Source organism: Bubalus kerabau, chromosome 13, assembly GCF_029407905.1.
Source record: "Bubalus kerabau isolate K-KA32 ecotype Philippines breed swamp buffalo chromosome 13, PCC_UOA_SB_1v2, whole genome shotgun sequence".
NCBI classification, from domain to species: domain Eukaryota; kingdom Metazoa; phylum Chordata; class Mammalia; order Artiodactyla; family Bovidae; genus Bubalus; species Bubalus kerabau.
The window spans coordinates 16,832,508-16,855,812 of NC_073636.1; the positions used below are offsets into that span (position 1 = coordinate 16,832,508).

Consider the following 23,305-nt stretch of genomic DNA (forward strand, 5'->3'; position numbering starts at 1 on the left):
CCCGAGTGCCACAACTGGAGAAGCCTGTGTGCACGGCAAAAAGCCCAAGCACCACAATGAAGACCCCCCCCCAATGAAGACCCCCCCAAATTTTTTTTTAACTTTTTTAATTAAACAAAACAAAATTCATGCCCTGCTTTGCTCAGGTCTGCTCCTCGTACATCTAGTTGCACTTCCTCCCTTTTCCAGCTCTTTTGGCATTGTGCTTTAGCCCAGTTCAGCGCTTCACCTCAACCACTCACCACTTTTCAAACAAGCCATGCGTTTCCATAGCTTTGCTTACTCTCTGTTTCGAATGCCCAGCACGGTTTGCTTAATTAGCAGTCTCCTGAAATCTCAAACATCTCTTAGCGCTGGCCTTTCTGAAAGTCCCTGAGCCCTCCCAGGGAGTGTGGCCACCTTCCCCTTGACTCCCGTGTGCCGTGTCATGGCGCAGAACACAGCGATGCATCCGCCCGCCGTTACAGTTGGCACCACGTGGCAGTTACTTGTGGAACGTGATAAAAATGCACACACTCAGGTGTTACCCCCGAAGATGTTTTCAGTAGGTCTGGGTCTGACCCGTTACTAGATTAAGGACCAATACCTTGACCAAGTTCCCCTGAGGAGGAGATGCTTCTTATTCACCTGCCTGTTTTTTTCTAGCACCTGGCATCTGCTCCTTGTGAAGTAGGAGAATGGTAAACATCAGAAGAATATGCTGAGATTAGAGAGGAAGTTGGATTGCAAAGGGAAGCAAGGAGTGATGGGTAGGCGTGCGTGCTAAGTCGGTTCAGTTGTGCCCAACTCTTTGCGACCTTATAGATTGTAGCCCACCAGGCTCCTCTGCCCATGGAATTCTCCAGGCAAGAATACTGGAGTGGGTAGCCATTCCCTTCTCCAGAAGACCTTCTCAACCCAGGGATCGAATCCAGGTCTCCTGCATTACAGGCAGATTCTTTACCGTCTGAGCCACCAGGGAAGCCTAATGGGTAGGACGAACTTTGATTCTGCAGCCTGGCGGTGGGGGTGGGTGATTGCTTTTAGGAGAAGGGTGACATCACAGTGGTGTTTCAAGATTAATCCAGCAGGATGGTCATGAGTGGAAAAGGTGAAGAGCAGAGTCAAATGTGGTAAAATGTGGTCCTGTACTCGGGAGGGGGCCCAGAAAGGAAGTGGAACCAGCTGACATTGTGCAGGAAGAATCAACAGGGCCGGGCAGCTGGCTGGCTGTGAGCGGCAGGGACAGGGAGGAGCCAGTGATGTCCCCAAGGCTGTTTGTGTGATGAGGCTGAAAGCTGCTGTGCCTGAGATAGGTCTTTGACAAGATGACTCAGCTCTAGGGTTTGGTGAATGATGGAAAGACCCAGATCCTTGGATTGCTCTGTAGGCCTGACTGTGGCCAGTTGGAACTCTGGTGGACGGGGGTGATGGTGGAAGGAGGGCCAGCGGCCTTCCATCCAGGCCATTCGAGGTCTTTCTGGAACGTACAGGGGAGGGGTGGGTGGGAAGCCACCTTCCCCTCTGGCTCCCATGCACTTGCTGGGCGTGCACTGGCCTCACCAGCCACAGCCCCATCAGCTCCACCAGCACTGTCAGCTCCGAGAGCCACGACTGGCTGCTCTTGGCATATGGAGATTTACCAAGACTGTGGATCACTTGCAACCTTGTCCCGATAAACTGGACCTCACCAGAAAAGGATACTCCTAGTAAATGCTGAGAAACAAACACAGGAAGCCTAACGAATGAACAGAGAACGTGCACACACGGCTGTGGTTCCCTCCGTGGTGTTAACCTGTGACGCCTCCTGCTCTGCTTCCCGGGGAGAAGGTGGTTTTCATCTCTGGGGCCCTCTTACCAACCCTGGTCTCCCTTTGTATAACGTGCACATTTGCAGCCATAAAACGTGAGCCCTTGATTGGGCGAGGAGATGAGACATTGCGAGGTGGTCGTGAACTCACAGACCCTCAGCTTCTGGCCACTCTGTCAGATGGGTCTGCTCCCGCTTCTTTATCTCTGGCTGTCCCCTTGACGGGGCAGACCCGTACTCCTCTCGCTCAGAAATCCGTCCACCCTCCGTGGCTCTCCTGGGGAATTCTATACTTTTGGCTCCTGGAGAATGAGGACCAGGAACAGCCCCTGGTTCTTGATTCCTTAAGAGATGAAAGAAGATTGACTGTGTGAGCCTGTGAAGGGTATTGAGCCAAGGTCTCCACTTTCTCCCCCACAACCTCTGGCTTCTGAAGAATTCTGATTAGTTTCCTCATCTTCTTTCAACGGAATTGTTTGTAGAAGTCTAAGCACTGCAGTTTTCCAGTATCAGAATAACTTTTAAACTGCGGGTGTGCACGCGTGCTCAGTCATGTCTGACTTTTTGCAACCCCACGGACTGTAGCCCACCTGGCTCCTCTGCTAATGGGATTCTCCAGGCAAGAATACTGGAGTGGGTTGCCATTTCCTCCTCCATGGGATCTTCCCGACCCAGGGATCGAACCCATGCCTCCTGCATCAATAGGCAGGCCGATGGTTTACTGCTGAGCCATCGGAGAAGCACAGGAGAAAGACTTGCTCTCGGATGGTGTGGTCAGTTACTGCCCCCGCCCCACGTGCTGCACTCTGCGCAGACCCCGAGCCAAGTCTGCCGAGGGACTTGGCAGGACAAGCCAGGTCCTGTCCCACCCAGCACACAGCCCCCAGGTCCCTCACTGGAGGTGAATCAGTACCTCATTTCCTGTCTTTCCTCTTGCTGTTGAGGGGACGCCTTACTGCCCGCCCCCCTTTCTATGAGTCGTGATGACTTAGTTCAGGATGAGGCCGTGCTGAGTCAGGGGGTAGGAATCTGCAGGGCAGAAGGAATCTGAGAATTCCTGTCCCACTTCCCACGTGACCCCAGGACGCAGCTGTGATGCTTCTGTCTGCCTTCACCTAGCTCTGTCACCGGCCACTGCCATTCACACACTGAGTGTGTCCGCTGTGTGTGTGTGTGTGTGTGCGTGCTCAACTCACAGCAGGCACTTAATTCATTAGAGTGATACTCTTGGGAGTTTCACCACCGATACTTGAACTTCTGAGTCTCATTTTATTGGCTGTGTGGACAGTTCAGGCTTTCTTATTATTTATTTGTTTAGGCTTTTTCTTCTTTTTAAAAACTTATTTGTTTAGGCTTTCTTATTGTTAAGTTGCAAAACTTTTAACATTTTCTCAAGTCTTTTTTTTTTTAAATCATTTGGCATAATAGTGACTTACAAAAGGGTATATATGCTCAGAATTTTCTGTTCCCTAGCCTCGCTCCTAAATTGCCTTTTGACTAGTGCTGATTGACCTGGGAAATAAAGAGAAATGGGGGTGAAGAATAATTTCTTTTTTAATCTGTTCTAACATCTCAGGATTTCTATGAGATTGCTCAGTAATTCTGGACGTCTTAAATGACAGGGTCCACCTGACGGTGTTCAATACTGATTAAGTTTTCTCTGAGAATAATACGTGCATTGGGACTTCCCTGGTGGTCCAGTGGCTGAGACCATGCTGCCAGCACTGGGGGCCCGGGTTCAATCACTGGTCGGGGAACTGGATCCCACATGACGCAACTAAGAGTTCCCACGCCACAACTAAAGATGCCACAATGAAGACGGAAGATCCCAAGTGCTGCAGCCGAAGGAAGAAAGAATAGAAGTAATGTACACACTGGTGCCTGTACATAACCCAGATAGTACCTAGGGCTGTTTTAGCTCATGGCCCCCTCAGGAATCTTCAGGGGCTTGTAAGGCCTTCCAGTGGCGCCTTCCGTCTAGGGAGGGAAGAACACCCGTGTCTTCACTCGCTGTAATGTCAGGTCACGTGTAACACACAGGCGGTGTCTTCCCGTATTCCCCGCTAGGCTTCTTTGGTCTTCTAGACCGTTTTGTTTAACTCGATTATCTATTGTTCAGGGGCTGAACTGAATTTCCTGCTGGAACAGCCAGAGGACTGTACGAGACTAAGGGGCTTGGGTTGGGGGGTGGGGACAGTTTCACTGTCTTTGTCTCTGAAAGTGAAAATGTGAGCTTCCCGACGGTATTAACTAACTGATGGGGCCTTCGCATTTTATGTAGAAATTGCAGTAGCATCATGGCCTCCAAAGTCTAGGATCCCCCAAGTGTCAGTCTTCTGTTAGCAGTTCATTAGGTCTTGTCACTCCCCCTGAACTCTGAACTGTAATGAGGCTGGAAAGGAACCATAGCATTGTGGTGTCTGAGGCAGAAAAGGCTAGAATTTATGAGCAGCACGGGGAAGCCAGAACCTGAACGTGACAGAGCGTGCGGAGCATGGAAGTACAGACCCAGAGAGCAGAGGGCTGTGTCAGAATATGATTTCATCGGAATTTCAGCACCAAAACAATTTTTAGTACACCCATCTTCCCTTAAAAATAACTCTTACTATGAGAATTCCCTGACACTCCAGTGCTTAGAACTCGGTGCCTTCACTGCCATGGGCCCAGGTTCACTAAGATCCCACATGCTGTGCAGCCAGGAAAAAAAAATCTTATTACTATTCAGCCATAAAGAATAAAATAATGCCATTTTCAGGAACATGGATGGACCTCAAGATTTACTTACTAAGTAAAGTAAGTCAGACAAGGAAAGACAAATATCATATGATACCACCTATATGTGGAATCTATATATGAACTTATCTACAAAATAGAAACAGTCACTGACATAGAGCACAGACTTGGGGTTGCCAAGGGGGAGGGGGCAGGGGAGGGGAGGACTGAGAGTTTGGAATTAGCAAATGGAAACTCTTATCTAAGACGGCTAACAACAAGATCATGCTGTTTAGCATAGGGAACTATATTCAATATCCTATGATAAAAATGTAATGGAAAAGAATGTAAACAAGCATGTGTGTGTATATATATATAAGACTGAATCACTTTGCTATACAGCAGAAATTACAACATTGTAAGTCAATTATACTTCAATAAAAACAATCCTTACATCTTCATAATGAAGAAGGAGATAAAGGAGAACTGGAAATGAGCATCACCAAACAAGCTTCCCCTGGGGGGTTGTACTTGTCTTAATGGTGGAGGCTGTAGACCAGCTGACTTTAACTCTGAATGCCCATGTGTCTTGCGGGGCGCGAGGCCTTCACCATCTGTGCTGACTAACACTTGTCACCCTGTGCTTACTCCTCCAGGGGTGACCACCACCTGGGCATGGGACACTGGCCCCTTCCCCACTTCCTGTGAGTGAGCCAGCGGCTGGGGTTACTGTGGGGATGCCTGTCCATCACCGGAAGTCAGACTCTTGGGAGATGGACCCTGATTCATCACCCGGCTGCAGGCTCGGTGACCTGAGCAGAGGGAGCAGTTTGGAGAGTCAGGCCAGCAGCTCCCGTTCCAGAAGCCTCACTCTGGTGAGTGACTGTTTCTCTGGTGCTCTGTGTGCTTGAATGTTGGCTGACTTCGCCCCCCCTCTCAGGAGTATGTTACAGTATCCTTTTGGGGTAACTGGCCTGATGTTTTGGAATGTTTTCTCTCTGAAGTGGCATTTTGATGTTAATCATCTTAAGTTTTGCACACATGCAGAGCAGAGAATTGGCTGCTGCAACCCAGAGCACACCGTACCTGAAGGCGGCCACCAGTCCAGCCCAGATACCTACCTTTACGGTCCAGTGACTGGAAGATGGGAAACACCTCACAAGATAAATCAAATTCACTTTAAAACAGATGTTTAACTCCTTTACAAGTATTAATGCTTCCATATCCCTTTCTCTCAGCATCCAGACTTTTACATGAGCATCAACAAGCTTTGGCCACTTGAGTGAAAAAAAAAGAAAAAAGTCTTTAAAGTTAAGAAATGACCTTTTGGCCCTCCCCACCCCTCAGGGTTAGGGATGGAGACCTTCATATTCATAGAGGGAAGGACAGGAGAAAGTTCATCTTGAATCTTAATAATAATGGTCCATTGTTCTTCTCAGCCTGCCTTCTAATGGGAGCATGAATTTCCTGCAGATACATGGAGCCCTGAAATTAACCTCAGCTGTGCCGAACATACCCACTGCAGTATCCTTGCCTGGAGAATTCCATGGACAGAGGAGCCTGGTTGGGCTACAGTCCTTGGGGTCGCAAAGAGTTGGACACAGCTGAGTGACTAATACTTTCACATACTAAACATAGGGACCTACCTGGTGGTTCAGATGGTAAAGAATCTGCCTGCAGTGCAGGAGACCTAGGTTTGATCCCAGGTTGGGAAGATACCCTGGAGCAGGGAATGGCTACCCATTCAAGTATTCTTGGATAATCCCTGGAGAATCCCATGGACTAAGGAGCGGGTGGGCGACAAGTTCATGGGTTCACAAAGAGTCAGACATGACTAAGCGACTAACACTTTCACTTTTCATGCTGAGCATAAGAAAGAAAGAGATAGAGGGCAATTAATAGTAATAATAATAGAATCTTCTAGACTCCTACTTGGAAAAAAAAAGAAATTTTTTTCAACCACCCTGCTAAGTATGTAATAAATTTTATTTGATTGATTCACCAAAGGAAAAATATGTTACAAATTACTCTCTGAATATCTGAGAACCTATAAATCCTTAAGTATGGAGAATTGGGGACTAATTTTTTAATTTAAAAAATGTATATGTTAAAAGACATGTTGAGACTTCCCTGGTGGCTCAGTGGTAGAGAATCCCCCCTGCCAGTGAGGGGGGATGCAGGTTCAGTCCCTGGTCTGGGAAGATCCCACATGCCATGCGGGGCAACTAAGCAACTAGTGAAGCCCACACGCCCGAGACCTGCGCTTCAGAACAAGAGAAGCCACCTCAGTGAGAAGGCCAGGCACCGAAAGGAAGAGTAGCCTCTGCTCACCACAACCAGAGAAAGGCCACGCAGCCACGAAGACCCAGCACAGCCAAAATCTGCTCACCACAACCAGAGAAAGGCCACGCAGCCACGGAGACCCAGCACAACCCAAAACAGACAACTTGGTTTTTAAAAAGACACGTTAAAAGACTGGGTAGAGAAGACATACAGATTAATACTCCAGCCATTGGTGGAATCTGTTCTCCAAAGCGCAGCTGGAAACAGCCCTGCCCTGATGTGAATGTGGTGTGGCTAACTGAGGAGCATAGTCTGAAGGCTGCCCGGGGAGCCTGCAGGGAATAAAGCTGCGAATGGTCGTCAGATGACCTCGCTCTCTGAGGAAATAGGTGTAGTGTATATTATGTCAGTGTTTGAATTATTTTTGTGTCTTTCACATTCATTGTCTTGTTGAACTTGAGGCGGATCTCTTAGCATCCTTTCTTCCATGGCCCCTTTTGCTAGAAAGTCAAAATAATCCCTTCTGTCTCCTCCTGTGAGAGACCATGACCCCAGGTGTGTCTAGTGCTCTGAATTTGGGGCTGGCAAGTTGCTACTTTTCCACCTCTGTGGTAGTCCTGCGGGGTCCCCTCTTCACATGAGGCGTAACGCCCCCTCCCACCACATCCCCTGTGGTGACTCACACTCATACACTCAAAGACAGACAGGGCTTGAGGGAGCTCTGCAAACCTGTCCATGGAGGACGCTTTCTGTCTCTTCTGTGTGTGTGATTTTTTGCGTGCATGTGTGCTAAGTTGCTTCAGTCGTGTCCGATTCTTTGTGACCCCATGGACTGTACTACAGCCCACCAGGCCCCTCCGTCCATGGGATTCTCCAGGCAAGAAGACTGGAGTGGGTTGCCATGCCCTTATCCAGAGGATCTTTCTGACCCAGAGATCGAACTCGTTTGTTTTATGTCTCCAGCACTGGCAGGCAGGTTCTTTACCACTGGTGCCACCTGGGGAGCCCGTGTGTGATTTCTCACTCTGCTCAGACACTGAAACACGTTCTCAGAGGTGAGGGAGCCGGTGGAGCCTGCAGTCTGGCGGCTGTGGTCCATCCTGACAGAATAGGCTGCAGGTTTGCTCCCCGGGGCAGCGGATTCTGAGATGGAGGTCACAATGCAGGAAGCTTCTTAGGCCCATTCCTGGGCTCAGCATCTGGAAGAAAGAGGAAGCGGGACTTGGGCAGAGAGAGAAGCTGTGATGCAGGCCCGGCGAAGGCCTCAGCTGATCCTCAGGAAGCCCTGGTGCCGGGAGGCCCTCCAGCAGTCTCTCAGTGGGCTGAGCGTGGAGCCTGGACGCCCACTACTCAGCCATCAGCTCTGGGTGGGGACACCCCTGGAGGGAGGCACGACCTTGACAGGACAGTTCCCAAGGGGACTGCCAACTGAGGCCGCCTACCAGCAGCACGCCCAACAGGTGGGGGACGCGTCTCATCCCCAGGGCGCGTCACACTCTTGGCCATGAAGGTGTAGGAGGAAAGAACAGAGCCTTTCAGAGGGACCAGCGTCACCAGAGCAGCAATAAGATGTTTGAATCAGAAGAAGCAAAACTGTGAAATGAACCTGGGGAGTTTGCAAGAGACCACCATGTAAATAAAGCTCTTTATGCAGTGTCCGTCTAGGCAGGTGGGGCTTTCATACCTTCTGTCAGATTTGGAGAATGTGTGTGATGCTGACTCTTTGTCAGGACGTGAGACCCAGGGAGTCATCTTCAGAGACCAAAGCTCTTCTTTGAAAGGAGGTCTGTTAAGTTTCAGCTCCAGTCACAGGGAGAAATGGTTTATTGTGAAACTTTTATCATGGATGTATTTATGGTAAAATATTAGAAATACCTTTCGGTTCAAAGATGAGAAAGACTGTAGATCTCTTACATTTGTAAACCCCAGGTGGTCAAGGTGAGCAGGGTGAGCACAGCCTTACATCTCTGAGCTGCCTGTGCTGGAAGGCTGTGGGCCTCAGTGCTGGGGGATGTAGGTTCCACAGTGGAGCCAAGCATAGATTAGAAGGCCGTTCCCCAAGGTGTTTATAATTCCTCTTAAGCCCTCCAAGAAATCCGTATGCATTTTTCCAGTTGCTTTCTTCTTTACTGATGCTACTCAGTAGCCTGAAAAGCAGCTCAGGATAGTAATAAACACAGGATATTGGAGACATGCCTGGGTTCAAGTTAAATTTGCCTCCCTTTGTAAGCTGGAACAGCTACTTAATCACTTTCTCCATCAGTTCAAAAAGGGGTGGGGGGCTGAGAGGGATAGTGATTTCTTTCTCCAGGGTTACTGTAGAGATGAAATGCCCAGTGTCTAACCCGTGCTTCCTAATTGCTGGTACCAGCTTCTCCAAGTGCCCTGTTAGCCCCGGGTGGAGAATAGCACCACTTCTTTTTGCCTCTTCATCTTGTTTGGGCCCATGCTCTCTCTTCTATCCGCTTCTTATCAGTAGCCTTCTGAACGTCTTGCTTTGACCAGTGAAGAAGAGATGGTAAAAGGAAAACTCTCCCTCCTCCCACCCAATGTCTCACCCATTTTGTAATTCCACCCATCTTATTGTGGGGCATCACCTTGAATTTAAATTAAAGAATGCCTGCCCTCTATTCTTTTCTATCCGGTAAAATCTTACAATAACACTGTGACATATTTGATTCATCTGTATGTTCATCCTTTTATGTAATAGAGAATAGTTGTGGAAACGGCATTACGGAATCTATACTTTTATGAAGCACGTCATTCAGTTATATTCTTATATTATGTTTGCTTGATTCGGTCCATACCCCACTCACCTACCTGCTTCTCACTGTCTGATGGAGGATGTGCTCCCATCCCATTCCAGTACTTTCTACCTAGACCAGTGGACTCTTTTTAAGCTTCAAGCATTTCGCTTCATGGAAAAATCACTGGGCCAACTTTAGTTGTCATCTCTTTTTATTTCACAGTTGTGTCTTGCTTAGATAGAACTGACACACTGAGAAAATCTGGCATTTGATTTTAAATGGCAACTAGAGAAGGCAATGGCACCCCACTCCAGTACTGTTGCCCGGAAAATCCCATGGATGGAGGAGCCTGGTGGGCTGCAGTCCATGGGGTCGCTAAGAGTCGGACACGACTGAAGCGACTTAGCAGCAGCAGCAGAGTTTCCTAAATGCCTGTGGAACATTTGACTTTTACAAAACACCATATTAGCAGCCAGGTTCCCTTGAATGAGTGGACTGTCTACACCACTACAGAATCTCTAAGTTTTAAAAAAATTTGTTATCCTTACACTCTGCTTTCTAAGAGTCTAAATTTGGGGAGGATCTATATGTTTTTACTCTAAATAATTTGTCTCTTTAGAATGAGAATCAACCGTAGTAGTTTCTATACTCTGTTCTTGATTCTCTGACCTCATAAAAGATTCATCAGCAATAGTGTTTTTAGGCCTCCAGACTGTATGGGATTAAATGCACCCCTTGTGAGACTCTTTAAGTAAAAGATAGTCAAGTTCTGGTACTTCCCTGAAGCTCAGACTCTGCCTTCCCAATGCAGGGGGCCCAGGTTCAATCCCTGGTCAGGGAACTAGATCCTACGTGCTGCAGCTAAGACCCAGGGAGGCTAAATAAATAACTTTTAGAAGGCAGTCTGATTCCAATTTATAGAAGTGGGTATTTCTTTTAAGCAAATGTTATTTTAAGAAGAAGATAAACATTAATGCCTAATGTTAAAGGAGAGTATCGTAAAGCTTTTAAACTCTCGTTGCCTGGAAGAGAACAGATCTTTGTTCTTTAGAACCCTTTCTCCTGACCCAGTACAAGTTAAAAATTGAAAGAGCTGCTTAGGTAGGATTGTTGTGGCTATCCACATGGCTGCCGTTATGACCTAGGCTATTCTAGGAAGGTGAAGTAAATGAACTCTTTATCACTCAAGAGGTTAGTTGTGCTGAACTTCCCTGGTGGTCCAGTGGTAAAGAACCTGCCTGCCAGTGCAGGGGACACGGGTTTGATTCCCTGGTCTAAGAAGATTCCACATGCCGCAGGGCAACTAAGCCCATGGGCCACAACTGCTGAGTGTGTGCTCTGGAGCCCGGGAGCCCCAACTACTGAAGCCCAAATGCTCTAGAGCTTGTGCTCTGCAACGAGAAGCCACCACAGTGAGAAGGCCAAGCATCACAACTGGAGAGAAGCCCCCACTCGCCACAACTAGAGAAAGCCTGTGTGCGGCAACGAAGCCCCAGCCCAGCCGGAAAAAGTCAGCCCTTCAAGTGGCTAGTTGTGGTTGTGTCCATGTATTATTTTCTTTGTAAAGAATTCTTCCTCTGAACATTTTCTAGCAGAATGTACAGCTAGAACTAGAACAAGTTGACCAAATCTTTGTACACTTGACTAAGAGGATCTCTTTTTCCTCTGAAATGTAAGGACAGCTTCAGTACAATACAAAGTTGTGGTGGTGGTTCTGGAACTTACAACCTCGAGAGGTGATGGGATTCAAAACCAAAGGTTCAGGAAGGATTTGGAGACATTCATAAATGGCAGCTCTTCGGGGTGACAAAGGAAGCTTTGGGTGTAGGTGACCTATATTCTTAATCTCTTAAGGAGAGTATCTCAGACACTCATGCATCTCATCAAACCTCTGGGGTTCACTGCCAGGGACCAGTGCTGCCCCATGCCAGGATCCCTAGGTTCTTCGACTGAACACAGTCTGAAGTCTGTTCTGCCCTGCGGGCACCCTGGAGCTTCTTCCAGGAAAGAATATGATTTGGCTAGCTGGAAAGAGCAGGACCCTTTGAATACTGTAGGAATTAAGGAATTTCATGATTTGTGTGCCACTTTGAGAGTGGATTGGAAACATCCCAAGTCCCCAAGCATACTTCCTATTCATTTTTACCTCTAGCTTGGGCAAAAATGATGACCTAAATTCATTGCTACCTTTTTGAAGTTTTGATATCCAGTAAGCTGCTTCCCTGGTGGTTCAGGTGGTAAAGCGTCTGCCTGCAATGTGGGAAACCCGGGTTCAGTCCCTGGGTCAGGAAGATCCCCTGGAGAAGGAAATGGCAACCCACTCCAGATTTTCCCTAGGGAAAATCCTAGGGATGGAGGAGCCTGGTAGGCTATAGTCCATGGGGTCGCAAATAGTCAGACACGACTGAGCGACTTCGCCTTCCCTTTCCTTTAAGCTGTCTTGAAACCCTCCCTGGTCCCTTAGCAGACAAATCCTGTGGCCCTTAAGTCACAGAATGAGGCTGTGATCAGATAGCAGTTGTCAGCTCCTGACCACCCCTTCCCTCTCCCAAACCTCTGAGGTCGTTTGGTCTCACCCATCAGTTGTGGAAGAAGAAGGTAAAACAAGTGGAGGTGAGGCTGTCTCCACACTGGCTCCACTGAGGTCTAAACAGGACACTAAGAATCTGACACGCTGGTTACCAGACAGTTTCAAGGAGAAGACACAGAACAGAGGCGTGGAAAGGAGAAGAGACTGGTCAGTAGCAACTCCACTGTCCTTTGAGCTCTGGCTCCTTCCCCAGATTGAACCCAAAACTTCCTGGACAGGACGGCTATTTTAAGACAAAGCTAAATAGCTTTGATGAGAGGTCAATTCAGTAAACATGTAGTAAATGCCTGCTATACACCAGATCAGATAGGTGATGGAATAAAACTCGACTTTAATCTTTTTGGGACCTCACAGTGTGGTGACCCGACGGCCGCGTGGAGCTCTGGGACGTGTGACAAGCTTATGTGGGGTCTCACACATGACGCCATGCACTTAAGGCGTTCCCGTATCGGTCAGGACCGCTTTATAACATTGCCAGTTCAGAGAAGTTCAAGGCAGCTCTCAAAGCCATGACTCTTATGATCTATAATCAAAATTGCACACATATCTCATCCCCCACTGGCTTGTTTGTGTCTCTTTCCGGCCAGAAGTACAGGTTTACGTTAACCATAGTGAAAAATTACAATGGGGACTAGTTAAAAATCACCATAATTAAATCCCTGTGATGAAACCGTGGGAAGGCCACATGTACTTATGGGCTTTCTTATGAGGTTGCCAAAGTAAGCATGGCATTCACAGAAGAGACTGATTCCTATTCTCTTCTTGCTGCCCCTGTGTTGAGTTTCAGCTCCTAGTTCATGTGTTGGGGGTGGGGGCTCTCATCAACTTGGGTTTTTAAATTAGTAAAGCCTTACTCAGGTGTCAGGGAGATCATTTTGGTGTCTCTAGAAAGAAAATGTGAGCATCAACTCAGATTCTGCCAAAACAAACACCCAAGGTGGCCTAACCCAGGAGAGTAGGGGTTAAGAGATCTGGGTTCATCTCAAGAAATTTTTTTAGCCATCATAATATTTTGTAATTGTGGCGCTGGAGAAGACTCTCGAGACCCTTGGACAGCAAGGAGATCAAACCAGCAAATCCTAAAGGAAATAAACCCTGAATATTCATTGGAAGGACTGATGCTGAAGCCCCAATACTTTGGCCACCTGATGCAAAGAGCCGACTCAATGGAAAAGACCCTGATGCTAGGAAACATTGAGGGCAGGAGGAGAAGGGGGCAACAGAGGATGAGATGGTTGGATGGCATCACCGACTCAATGGACATGAGTTTGAGCAAACCCTGGGAGATAGTGAAGGTCAGGGAAGCCTGGCATGCTGTGGTCCGTGGGGTTGCAAAGAGTCGGACAGGATTTAGCAACTGAACAACAACAACGTTTATAATTTCCAAACCCACCCCCTTTCTTTTTGGTTTAAGATACAGGTGATTTCTGCTGGTTCATTTTTTCCCCCTCCCTCACAGGGAGTTATCACCATTGTCTTAATCTGCCGTTAAACCCAATTTCTTTGTTTAAAAGAAAATCAAAACAAAAGAAAAAAAAACATGGGATTTCCCAGATGGTCTAGTGGTTAAGACTCCACCCTTCTAACACAGAGGGTGCAGGATGGATCCCTGGTTGCGGAACTAAGAGCCCATATGCTGTGCAGTGTGGCCAAAAGATAGAAAAATAAAAGAAGACGAAGGTAGAAAAGAAGCCTCAAAACTGAATTAATTCAGGATTTTTTAAAGTGGGGTTTTGGGGGCTTCCCTGGTGGCTCAAACAGTAAAGAATCTGTCTGAAATGCCAAAGACTCAGGTTTAATCCCTGAGTCCAGAAGATCTCCTGGAGGAGGAAATGGCAACCCACTCCAGTATTCCTGCCTGGAGAATACCCTGGAATACCCTGTCCAGAATACCCTGGACAGAGGAGCTGGGGGTGGCTACAGTCCATGGGGTCACAAAGAGTTGGACATGACTGAGCAACTAACTCTGCTGCTGCTATTTTAGTATGAGTGTTTTAAGCCTTCTTGACTTTTTTGTTCAGCAATATAAAGGTTTTATCCTCTCTGCCATTTCCCTACAAACACATCTCCTGTCCCACCCCAGAATTCCCATAAGGATGTCTAGGATTGCTGACTGTTATCACTACTGGTCAGATTCGCTGCAAGAGTTTGTCATCCGGCCAGAGTTTGTTCCTCCTGGAGCCCTACCGGGACCAGAGGGACGCTCTTGCTGTCATCTTTGCTGGAGAGGGTTGGCCTTGCAGAGACCGGGACTCGGTCCTCCTCGGAGACTGAAGCTTGTGTTACAGTTACAGTAGTAGATTTGGCGTTTTGAATTTTCTGGTTTGAATACATTAGAAATTATTTCTTCACTGTCACAGTACACAGATTAGGGTAGAAATGTCTGTACTCCCAAGTTCTTGAAGAAAGCAGTGTTTCCCTGGGAGGCTTGTAGACCCCACCTGCAGGCAGTGTGGTGGGAGGGGTAGCACAGGTGAGAGATGGTTTTCTAGACAGTTCTTTTAGCTTTTTTTTTTTAGCATCTGGAGACTTGTAGCCATAAAGAACCTCCCTTTACTCCACAGCCCAAATATGCACTTTAAAAACTTCATTGATGGGGGTGGGTGGGAGGCTAAAGAGGGAAGGGATATATGGCTGATTCACTTGTTGTACGAAAACTAATACAACATTGTAAAACACCTATACTCCAATTTTTAAAAAAGAAAATGAATATTACGAGGGAAAACATTTTAAAAATAAAAACTCCATTGATAGAAGGGGAGTTTAAAAAAAAAAACAATTCTGTCAGCCTACCACCTTCCAAATGATAGGGACAAAACATACATTCTCTCCCATTCACCCTTTCCAAGAAAGCTGGTGTGTGTTTTATCCTCATTCCCTCTCTGCTTAGTTTTCCGGGGACTGAGTTAGCATGTCTCCTGTCCAGTAGCACCAGCGATCAAGTGGGGGCCACCCCACCAGGACGCCAGCCCTCTTCCCTCCTCTTGTGGGGCCCCCTGGCCGCTGCCTTGCATTTTTTTTCTTAAACATGTTATGACAGCTGTATTGACATGTAATTCACAGACCCTGTGGCTCACCCGTTATAATACGCCTCTCAGTGGTTTTCAGTAGGTTCACAGAGATGTGCAGCCATCATCACGGCCAAATGAGAACATCTTTGTCATCCAAAACAAACCCCGAGCCCTCTAGTAGTCACTTCCCGGCCCTCCAGCTGCCCCTGGCCCTGGCCAGCCTCCCATCCACTTCCTGGCTCCATAGATGTGCCTGTGCATGCCGCCTTGCCTGTCAGGGTTCCCCAAGGCCGAGGTCTTCCTCTTTAACATCCCTGCCCGAGAGAGGCAGCAGCAGCATCTCCTGGGGATAGAGACACAGACAGGAGCTCTCTCGGCCACCTACCATCTGCTCCTTTCCTGGCCCTGAACCCTCGGCCCTCACCACTGGGGCTTCCCTCTGTTGCTGCTTCCTTGACTCTTCCCGGTATGCAGAGTGCAGGGTCATGTGGAGGGCAGCGGCTTGTTTGGGGAATTAGTCAACAGACTGAGTCCATGGCGTGTTTGGCCCTTGGTCAAGGCTCAAGGCCAGACTGATCACGAACAAGTCACCCAGCCCATTCTCCACACTCTTAACTCGAGCGAGAGAGGCTGGACAGAGGAGGATGCAAGAATCTGAGTCTGCCAGGACCAGGGGCTCCGACTGCTGACCTGCCCCATTAAAAATGATTTATGTCTCGTGTTTTACAGTAACACTGAGGCAGAAATGTCAGCTTGAGGAACTCCAGGATCAGATGTACAAGAACAGCAGGCATCCAAGCACAGGTCTTGGATTAGTATGTGATTAGAAAGGGAAATGACTAGAGAGAACAGAGAGCAAGCAGAAAACTAGTTCTGGCCTTGGCCACTCTAGGAAATACTTGAGCCACTTAGGAAGTCACAGCATTGCCTCTGCAGCCAGTTTTCACACTTTCAGGGAGGAAGCTGGATGGGTTGCATGCTCTCTGGGTTGCTTCTCTCAGCCCCTGAGTCCCACAGTTTGTTGCACGATATCAAATGATTGAATGGGAGCTTCCCTTCCTAAGCTTACTCTCCAAATGAAATCTGATGTTGGGACTCCTTGCTCTGAGGTTGGATTAGACGTGCCAGGTTTATATAACCCATTCTTACTTTTTGTTTTGTTTTGTTTTAAATCTTTGGCTGCGCTGCACAGCAAGTGGGATCTAATTTTCTTGACTAGGGATTGAACCCAGGCCCCATGCATTGGCAGCCTAGAGTCTTAACCACTGGACCACCAGGGAAGTCCCCCATTCTCAAATCTGCTCCTCACTTAATGTGTGAAATGGGCATGTGTCTTAAGTTGATGGTTTCTTCCAGCCCAGCTGCCTATTTAATTCTACTGTCTGTCCAACCAAACAGAAATCATGGTACCTCCCAAAGTAGATTATCTCAAAGTCCAGGGAATAGAAACACAGAGTTGGGAAAGTCAAAGTAGGAGGAAGAGGGTAGAGAGCAGTAGTTTATTTCCCAAGACAGTTGATTCAGTGAAAAGTTGGGCTTAATGTTTATCTTTGTTCTTGGTTGTTAGCATTTTTATGTCACCCTAACGACATCGGTGGTGGTTGTAATTATTAACTAGAGAGACATTTGTCATGCTAAAAGTGAAAGTTGCTCTGATTCAGTCGTGTTGGATTCTTTGCAACCCCATGGACTATAGCCCACCAGGCTCCTCTGTCTATGGAATTCTCCAGGCAAGAATACTGGAGTGGGTTGCCATTTCCTTCTCCAGGGGATTTTCCCAACCCAGGGATTGAACCTGGGTCTCCTGCATTGCAGGCAGATTCAAGCCTTCGTCATGCTAAAAACCCTAATCCTTTTAGACTTGCAGCATTTTCTGTTGTTGTTGAATCACTGAGCTGAACTGCTTTGCATGTTCAGTCACTCAGTCATATCCAACTCTTTGCAACCCCATGGACTGCAGCACATCAGGCTTCCCTGTTCTTTACCATCTCCAGGAGCTTGCTCAAACTCATGTCCATTGAGTCTGCCATCCAAACATCTCATCCTCTGTCATCCCTTCTCCTCCTGCCTTCAAATCTTTCCCAGCATCAGGGTCTTTTCCAATGAGTTGGCTCTTCACATCAGGTGTCCAAAGAAGTGGAGCTTCAAAATCAGTCCTTCCAATGAATATTCAGGACTGATTTCCTTTAGGATTGACTGATTTGATCTCCTTGCAGCCCACAGGACTCTTAAGAGTTTTCTCCAACACCACAGTTCAAAGGCATCAATTCTTTGGCGCTCAGCTTTCTTCACAGTCCAACTCTCACATCCATACATGACCGCTGGAAAAACCATAGCTTTGACTAGATGGACCTTTGTTGGCAAAGTAATGTCTCTGCTTTTTAATATGCTGTCTAGGTTTGTCATAACTTCTTCCAAGGAGTAAGCGTCTTTTAATTTCATGGCTGCAGTCACCATCTGCTGTGATTTTGGAGTCCACCACAATAAAGTCTGTCACTGTTTCCATTGTTTTCCCATCTATTTGCCATAAAGTGATGGGACCGGATGCCATGATCTTTGTTTTTTAAATATTGAGTTTTAAGCCTTCTCCCCTTTCACCTTCATCAAGAGGCTGTTAATTCCTTTTCACTTTCTGCTATAAGGGTGGTATCATCTGCATATCTGAGGTTATTGATATTCCTCCCAGCAATCTTGACTCCAGTTTGTGCTTCATCCAGCCCAACATTTCGGATGATGTACTCTGCATATGTTAAATCAGCAGGGTGATAATATATAGCCTTGACGTACTGCTTTCCCAATTTTGAACTAGTCCATTGTTCCATGTTCTAACTGTTGCTTCTTGACCTGCGTACAGGTTTCTCAGGAGGCAGGTAAGGTTGTCTAGTATTTCCATCTCTTTAAGAATTTTCCACAGTTTGTTGTGATCTACACAGTCAAAGGCTTTAGTATAGTCAATGAAGCAGAAGTTTATCTGGAATTCTCTTGCTTTTTCTATGGTCCAACAGATGTTGGCAATTTGTTGGCTTTGCATGGAGAGAAGAAAAATGAGAAATGTCTTATGGTGACTGGGAGTCATGTGGGGTGGCATGTGCTGAATGATGGACGCACGATAATCCAGCAAGACTGAGGCAGACAGGAAAGAGGAGACAGGAAGCTCTGTGCCATACAGTGACCAAGATGATCCCACCAACATGCACTAAATCTAGAAAAATCACAGATTGAGTAGCATTGCTAGATTTGTTATGAAAGCTGTGTGTCTGGTGGCCACAGCACCAGGACAGACCTACATGGTGAGGAGGCAGCTGACAATGGTTCCAGTGCCTGCCTCCTGGACATGGGACAGCTCTGTGCAGAGTTCATGGATACCTCAGATGTGGGTCTTTCCTGTTAAGTCTAGCAAAAGGGAAATGCATGGGTGATGAACAACTACAGTAAAAAATAGAATTTTATACCAAGAGTTGATTCTTCCTGTTAAACATCCCTCAGCTCCATCTCCTTCTCTCTCCTTCTCCTATCACCACGGCTCTTCTTTAGGTGACTTTTAACTTATGTCTAAATTGTTTCTGTATTCAGTTATCTGAACTCTTTCCTGTTTTCCATACTATGGCCAACAGGATCTCTCCAAAATACATATCCCTGGATTCTTTTTGTTTAATTTTCACCCAGTTCTTCAACATTAGTGACAATCATTTCTTCTCCAGAATTTTTCCATATCAGATTCCTTGTCCCCAAAGTGTGAATTGATGCCCATTCTGTATTTCTCTAACACCCCATAGTCACCTTGTCATAGTCTTTTCCACCCAGTAAAGTAAGTGTTTATTTTCTTGTCTGAAGCCCTCATTAAAGGGACTAAACCAGACAGCAAGAACATCATTTACACCCTTGTATTTACATTGCCCAGTGCTTACTAGATGCTCAAATATTTGAATGCATGATTCAGTGGATGCTGTGGGAGCAGGCTGGAGGTGTGGTGACATTTAAATTGGATCAGGAAGGACAGGTAGATGTGGCTGTGTAGACATGGGCATTGCTGACCGAGAAACAGGTGTAGGAAATAGCAAGTGATTTGATTTGATTATAGGGCAAGAATTAGCAAACCCCAGCCTGTGGACTAAATCTGGCCCCCCAGCCTGTTTTTGTAAATAAAGTTTTATTGTAACAAAGCTAAGCTCATTCATTTACATATCTCGTGTAGCTTTCACACCACATTGACAGAGTGGAACAGTTGCCACCATTAAGACTGCAAAGCCTAAAATGTTTATTATCTGGCCCTTTACAGAAAAAAGTTTATCAGCCCTGCTATAGAGTAGACAGGGGAAAGAAGTAGGAGTGACATTTAAAAGCTAGGTAGGGCCAGATCCTGGAGTTCTCAGAATAAAGTGTGAACCCATTAGTCAAATATTCTGTAGACACAGAGGACTTGTAAGATATTACACTAGTTCTTCTAAAATCTGCTCCTCTCTTCTTTGGTTCAGTGTGCAATAAAAAGTATTAAATAAGGAATGCATTGTGCCCATTTTCCCCTATAGTATCCTGCTACTCTCCTAATGTTCTTCAGACCGAGCCTCTTATTAGAAGGAGTTTTTAGGGGCTACACAACTGTTAGGTATGTAAGCTGACAAACTTAGAGAGATCTAGTTAATATGAAACTATTACAATTCCAACTGGAAAAAAAATTGCTCTTAAAATCAGTCTGTTCCTTCCCCAACCCCACTCAGCCTCAGAAGAAGTGGAGCAAAGGGACTTCCTTGGTGGTCCAGCGGCTAAGATGCCACACTCCCAATGCAGGCTGCCCAGGTTTGATCCCTAGTTGGGAAACTAGATCCCACATGCCGCAACTAAGAGTTCACACGATGCAACTAAAGATCCCGCGTGCACACTGAAGATGGAAGATCCCGAGCGCCACGGCTAAGACCCGGTGCAGCCAAATAAATAAACAAATATTTTTTTAAAAGAAGTGGAGCAAAAAGATATCCTGTGAACTAAAATCTTAGAGCACACTGTTTTCTAAGTTTAAAGTTGAAAAAGGAAATACATACAAAACCCGAGGACAATGAAAATTATTATCTGTCTTGTTAATATATATGCAAAAATTCTAAACAAAATATTAGCAAATCACATTCAGTGATGTATAAAAAGGATAGAATCACAACCAAGTTGGACTTATTCCAAGAATGCAAGGTTGGTAATAGTTGAAAATCAATCATTGTACTTCAGTGCATGAACAGAATAAAGAGAAAATTGTGACACCAGAATTGTCTCTGGACATTGCCAGTGCCCCATGCAGGGTAAAATCACTCCTAGCTGAGACCCACTGCAACAAAGGAAGAAAAAGCCTTTGACAGAGTTTAAAACCCATTCATTATTTTAAAGAAAAACACACTTAGCAAACTAGGAATGGAAGACAGCTTTCTTAATCTGATGAATATCATTTTTTTAAAAACACCTACAACAAACACTATGCTTAATGGTGAAATATGGAAAACGTTCTCCCTAATATTGGGCAAAAGACAAAAATGCCACTCCTGTTCAGCTAACTGGAGGACCCTGGTGGTAGAATAAAGCAAAATGAAAAAAATGAAAGGCATGAGGAATGGAAAGGAGGAAATAAAAGTCTTTCATTTACAGACACCACTGTATATGCAGAATACTGAAAAGAACCTACAAACTTAGTATTATGCAGCAAGTTTGTTAAATTTACTTATTTCAAGGTCAGTATATCTTGTATTTCTACAGACCAGCAACAATTAGAAGACATTAAAAAGTGATGCCATATCTGAGTGATCCAGTGGTCCAGTGGCTAAGATTCCCACTTCCAGTGCAGGGGGCCCAGGTTTAATCCCTGGTCAGGGAAGTAGATCCCACATGCTGCAACTAAGACCCAGTGCAGCCAAATAAATAAATACAAATATTTTAAAGTGGTGCCATTTCTAATAGCATCACAAAACATCAAATACCTAAGAGGAGAAATAACAAAAACTGTGTAAAATCTGTGTGCCGGAAACTACAAGATATTATTGAAAGAAAATAAACCAGATCAATGCATATCAAATGTTCGTGCATCAGTATTACCTGGAGGGTCTGTTAAAACAGATTGAAGGCCCATTGCAGTTCATCAGAATGAACTTTTGTGTATGGTGTGAGGTCACGATCCACTGTTTCCAGCACAACTGCTTGAAAAGATCAGTGTTTTCCCCACTGCAGGTTCCTTGGTTGGAAATCAGGTGACAGTGCATGCGTCAGGCTGTTTCCAGGTTCTCTTTTCTGTTCATTCGTCATTTGTACACTGATAAAATACCATTTTAACTATAACTTTATAACTGATCTCCTGTGGCTGAAACTTCAAGGGATGGGCCTTGGTGTAGCACTGTTTTATTCTTGTTTATCAGGTCGTTCTCACAACCCTTTGATCTGGAAACTTGCATCCTTCTGTTTAAGGGCATTTCCTTGAATTATCTTGCCTGTTTACTTTGATCATTTCCTCCCCTCTGTTCTTCCTGATTCCTGTTTCTGGAATTCTTATTCAGTTGTTAGCCCTCCCACACATATTCTCTAATTTTCTGCTTTAAAAAATGTTTTGTTTTTTGTTGTTGTTGTGCTTTTCCAGTTACTCTAGTTTATTTCTAGGCTTTTCTTTTCTTTTTTTCTGTCATTTTAATATCTAAGAGCTCTTTTCTTCTTCTAGTTTTTTAAAGTAGCATCAGATTCTAGTTTATGGATTCAGTCTCTCCTCTGATCTCTCTGAGAATGTTCATGATCTTGGAATTTTCAGCATTTTGCATGGTTTATTTCTTGTAAGTTGCTTTTTTTTCCTTCTTGTTTTGATGTGTCTTTTTCCTTAAAGGTTTTTCTCGCCTGCTTGGTGGTCATTAGCTATATGCACATGCTTAAGAGTGAGATATTAAACTGATTATAAATATTCTGTGCTGGGGTGGTTGACTGTAACTTCACTGGTAGAGTGATCTTTCAGAGCCTCTTGGCACTTGGACCATTCAGTTCCCCAGAGAAGGTCCTTCTGATCCTCTGTCCAGAGAGGGTCAGTTTGATTCCCTGACTCCCCTTTATCAGTATGGTTCTTCACTGTAAACTCAGCTTGATGCCCCCACCTCTTCTGATCCCTCTTTTACCTTCTTTAAGAATAAACGTCTAGTTTTCTGCCTGGGTGACCTAGTTGCTTCTGAAAGAGCCTCTCGTCCAGTTCTGCTCTTTTCAACGTCATCTTAGCCAGACTTCCAAAACCTCCCAGCACCCCCACACTGTGCTGACCGCTGTGAAGTCTGAGCCCCAGACCACAGGAAGTTGGTTTCTGCCCCTGCCCCCAGCTGCTGACTAAAATTGACCTTTCTTGGGTCTTTTGCATCAGTTCCCACCTTTCTTTCTGCTGTCTACCTTCCCAAATATTGCTGTCACCTCTTTTCCTATTATAGTTGTCTTTGTGACTTGTATTTAAAAAAATAATAAAGCCCATTTTTGTTTTAGTAAGGTTTCTGGAGGGAGATGAGATAAATATGTAAGTTCACTCCACCATCTTTAACCAGAGATCCCCCCACTGAAACCAAGCATATCTGTTAGCGGTGAGTTGAAAAGGCCTCTTCTGGAGATACTGAAGAATTGCTTTCTTGTCATTGACTCACGAGGAACAAAACTGTCTAAGACCCATAATTTGCCACACCTTTTGGACAGCCTCCTTCTCCATGCAGGTCTAATGGTGAGGGACACGCAGGCAGAGGTGTGCCGGCGCGGTTACCTGGGTAGTACGCTCTCCCCAGGTGGGAAACTGGAGGGTCCACGATTTCCACCCTGGGCTCTATATTGATGATCCCTGTGTTGTTGTGGGTTTTTCCCTTCTGTGAAGCCACTGTTGGCTTTATCTCATTCCTCACGCCCAAACCTTTTGTACAGGATGATGAGAGCCTGAAGTACCTCACACACGAGGAAAAGGACGTCCTCCTGTTTTTTGAAGAGACAATTGATTCCCTCGAAGATGACTTTGAGGAGCAGGTCCTGTGTGCCGGTGACGCCCAGTGGCACTCTCCGAGGTCTCTGGAAGAGAGCACTTCCGCTCCCTCCGAGCCAGAGGATGTCGTGGACTTGGTGCAGCCAGGCCCTGGAGCCGGGGAGCCTGAGAGCCTTGGGGAGGTGAAGGAGACCACAGGTGAGGACAGAAACACCC

The 23,305-nt window shown here is 46.0% G+C and overlaps 1 protein-coding gene across 2 annotated transcripts in view; it reads left to right on the forward strand.

The window, feature by feature from the left end:
* Positions 1-23,305, forward strand: part of PROSER2 (proline and serine rich 2) — a 42,621-nt gene that overhangs the window by 14,438 nt on the left and 4,878 nt on the right. For both annotated transcript variants that reach the window (XM_055543566.1, XM_055543565.1), the window contains exons 2-3: positions 5,158-5,376; positions 23,035-23,287. In XM_055543566.1, coding sequence (XP_055399541.1) covers positions 5,239-5,376; positions 23,035-23,287 — 391 coding nt within the window. In that variant the 5' untranslated portion in view covers positions 5,158-5,238. The remainder of the gene's footprint in view (positions 1-5,157; positions 5,377-23,034; positions 23,288-23,305) is intronic.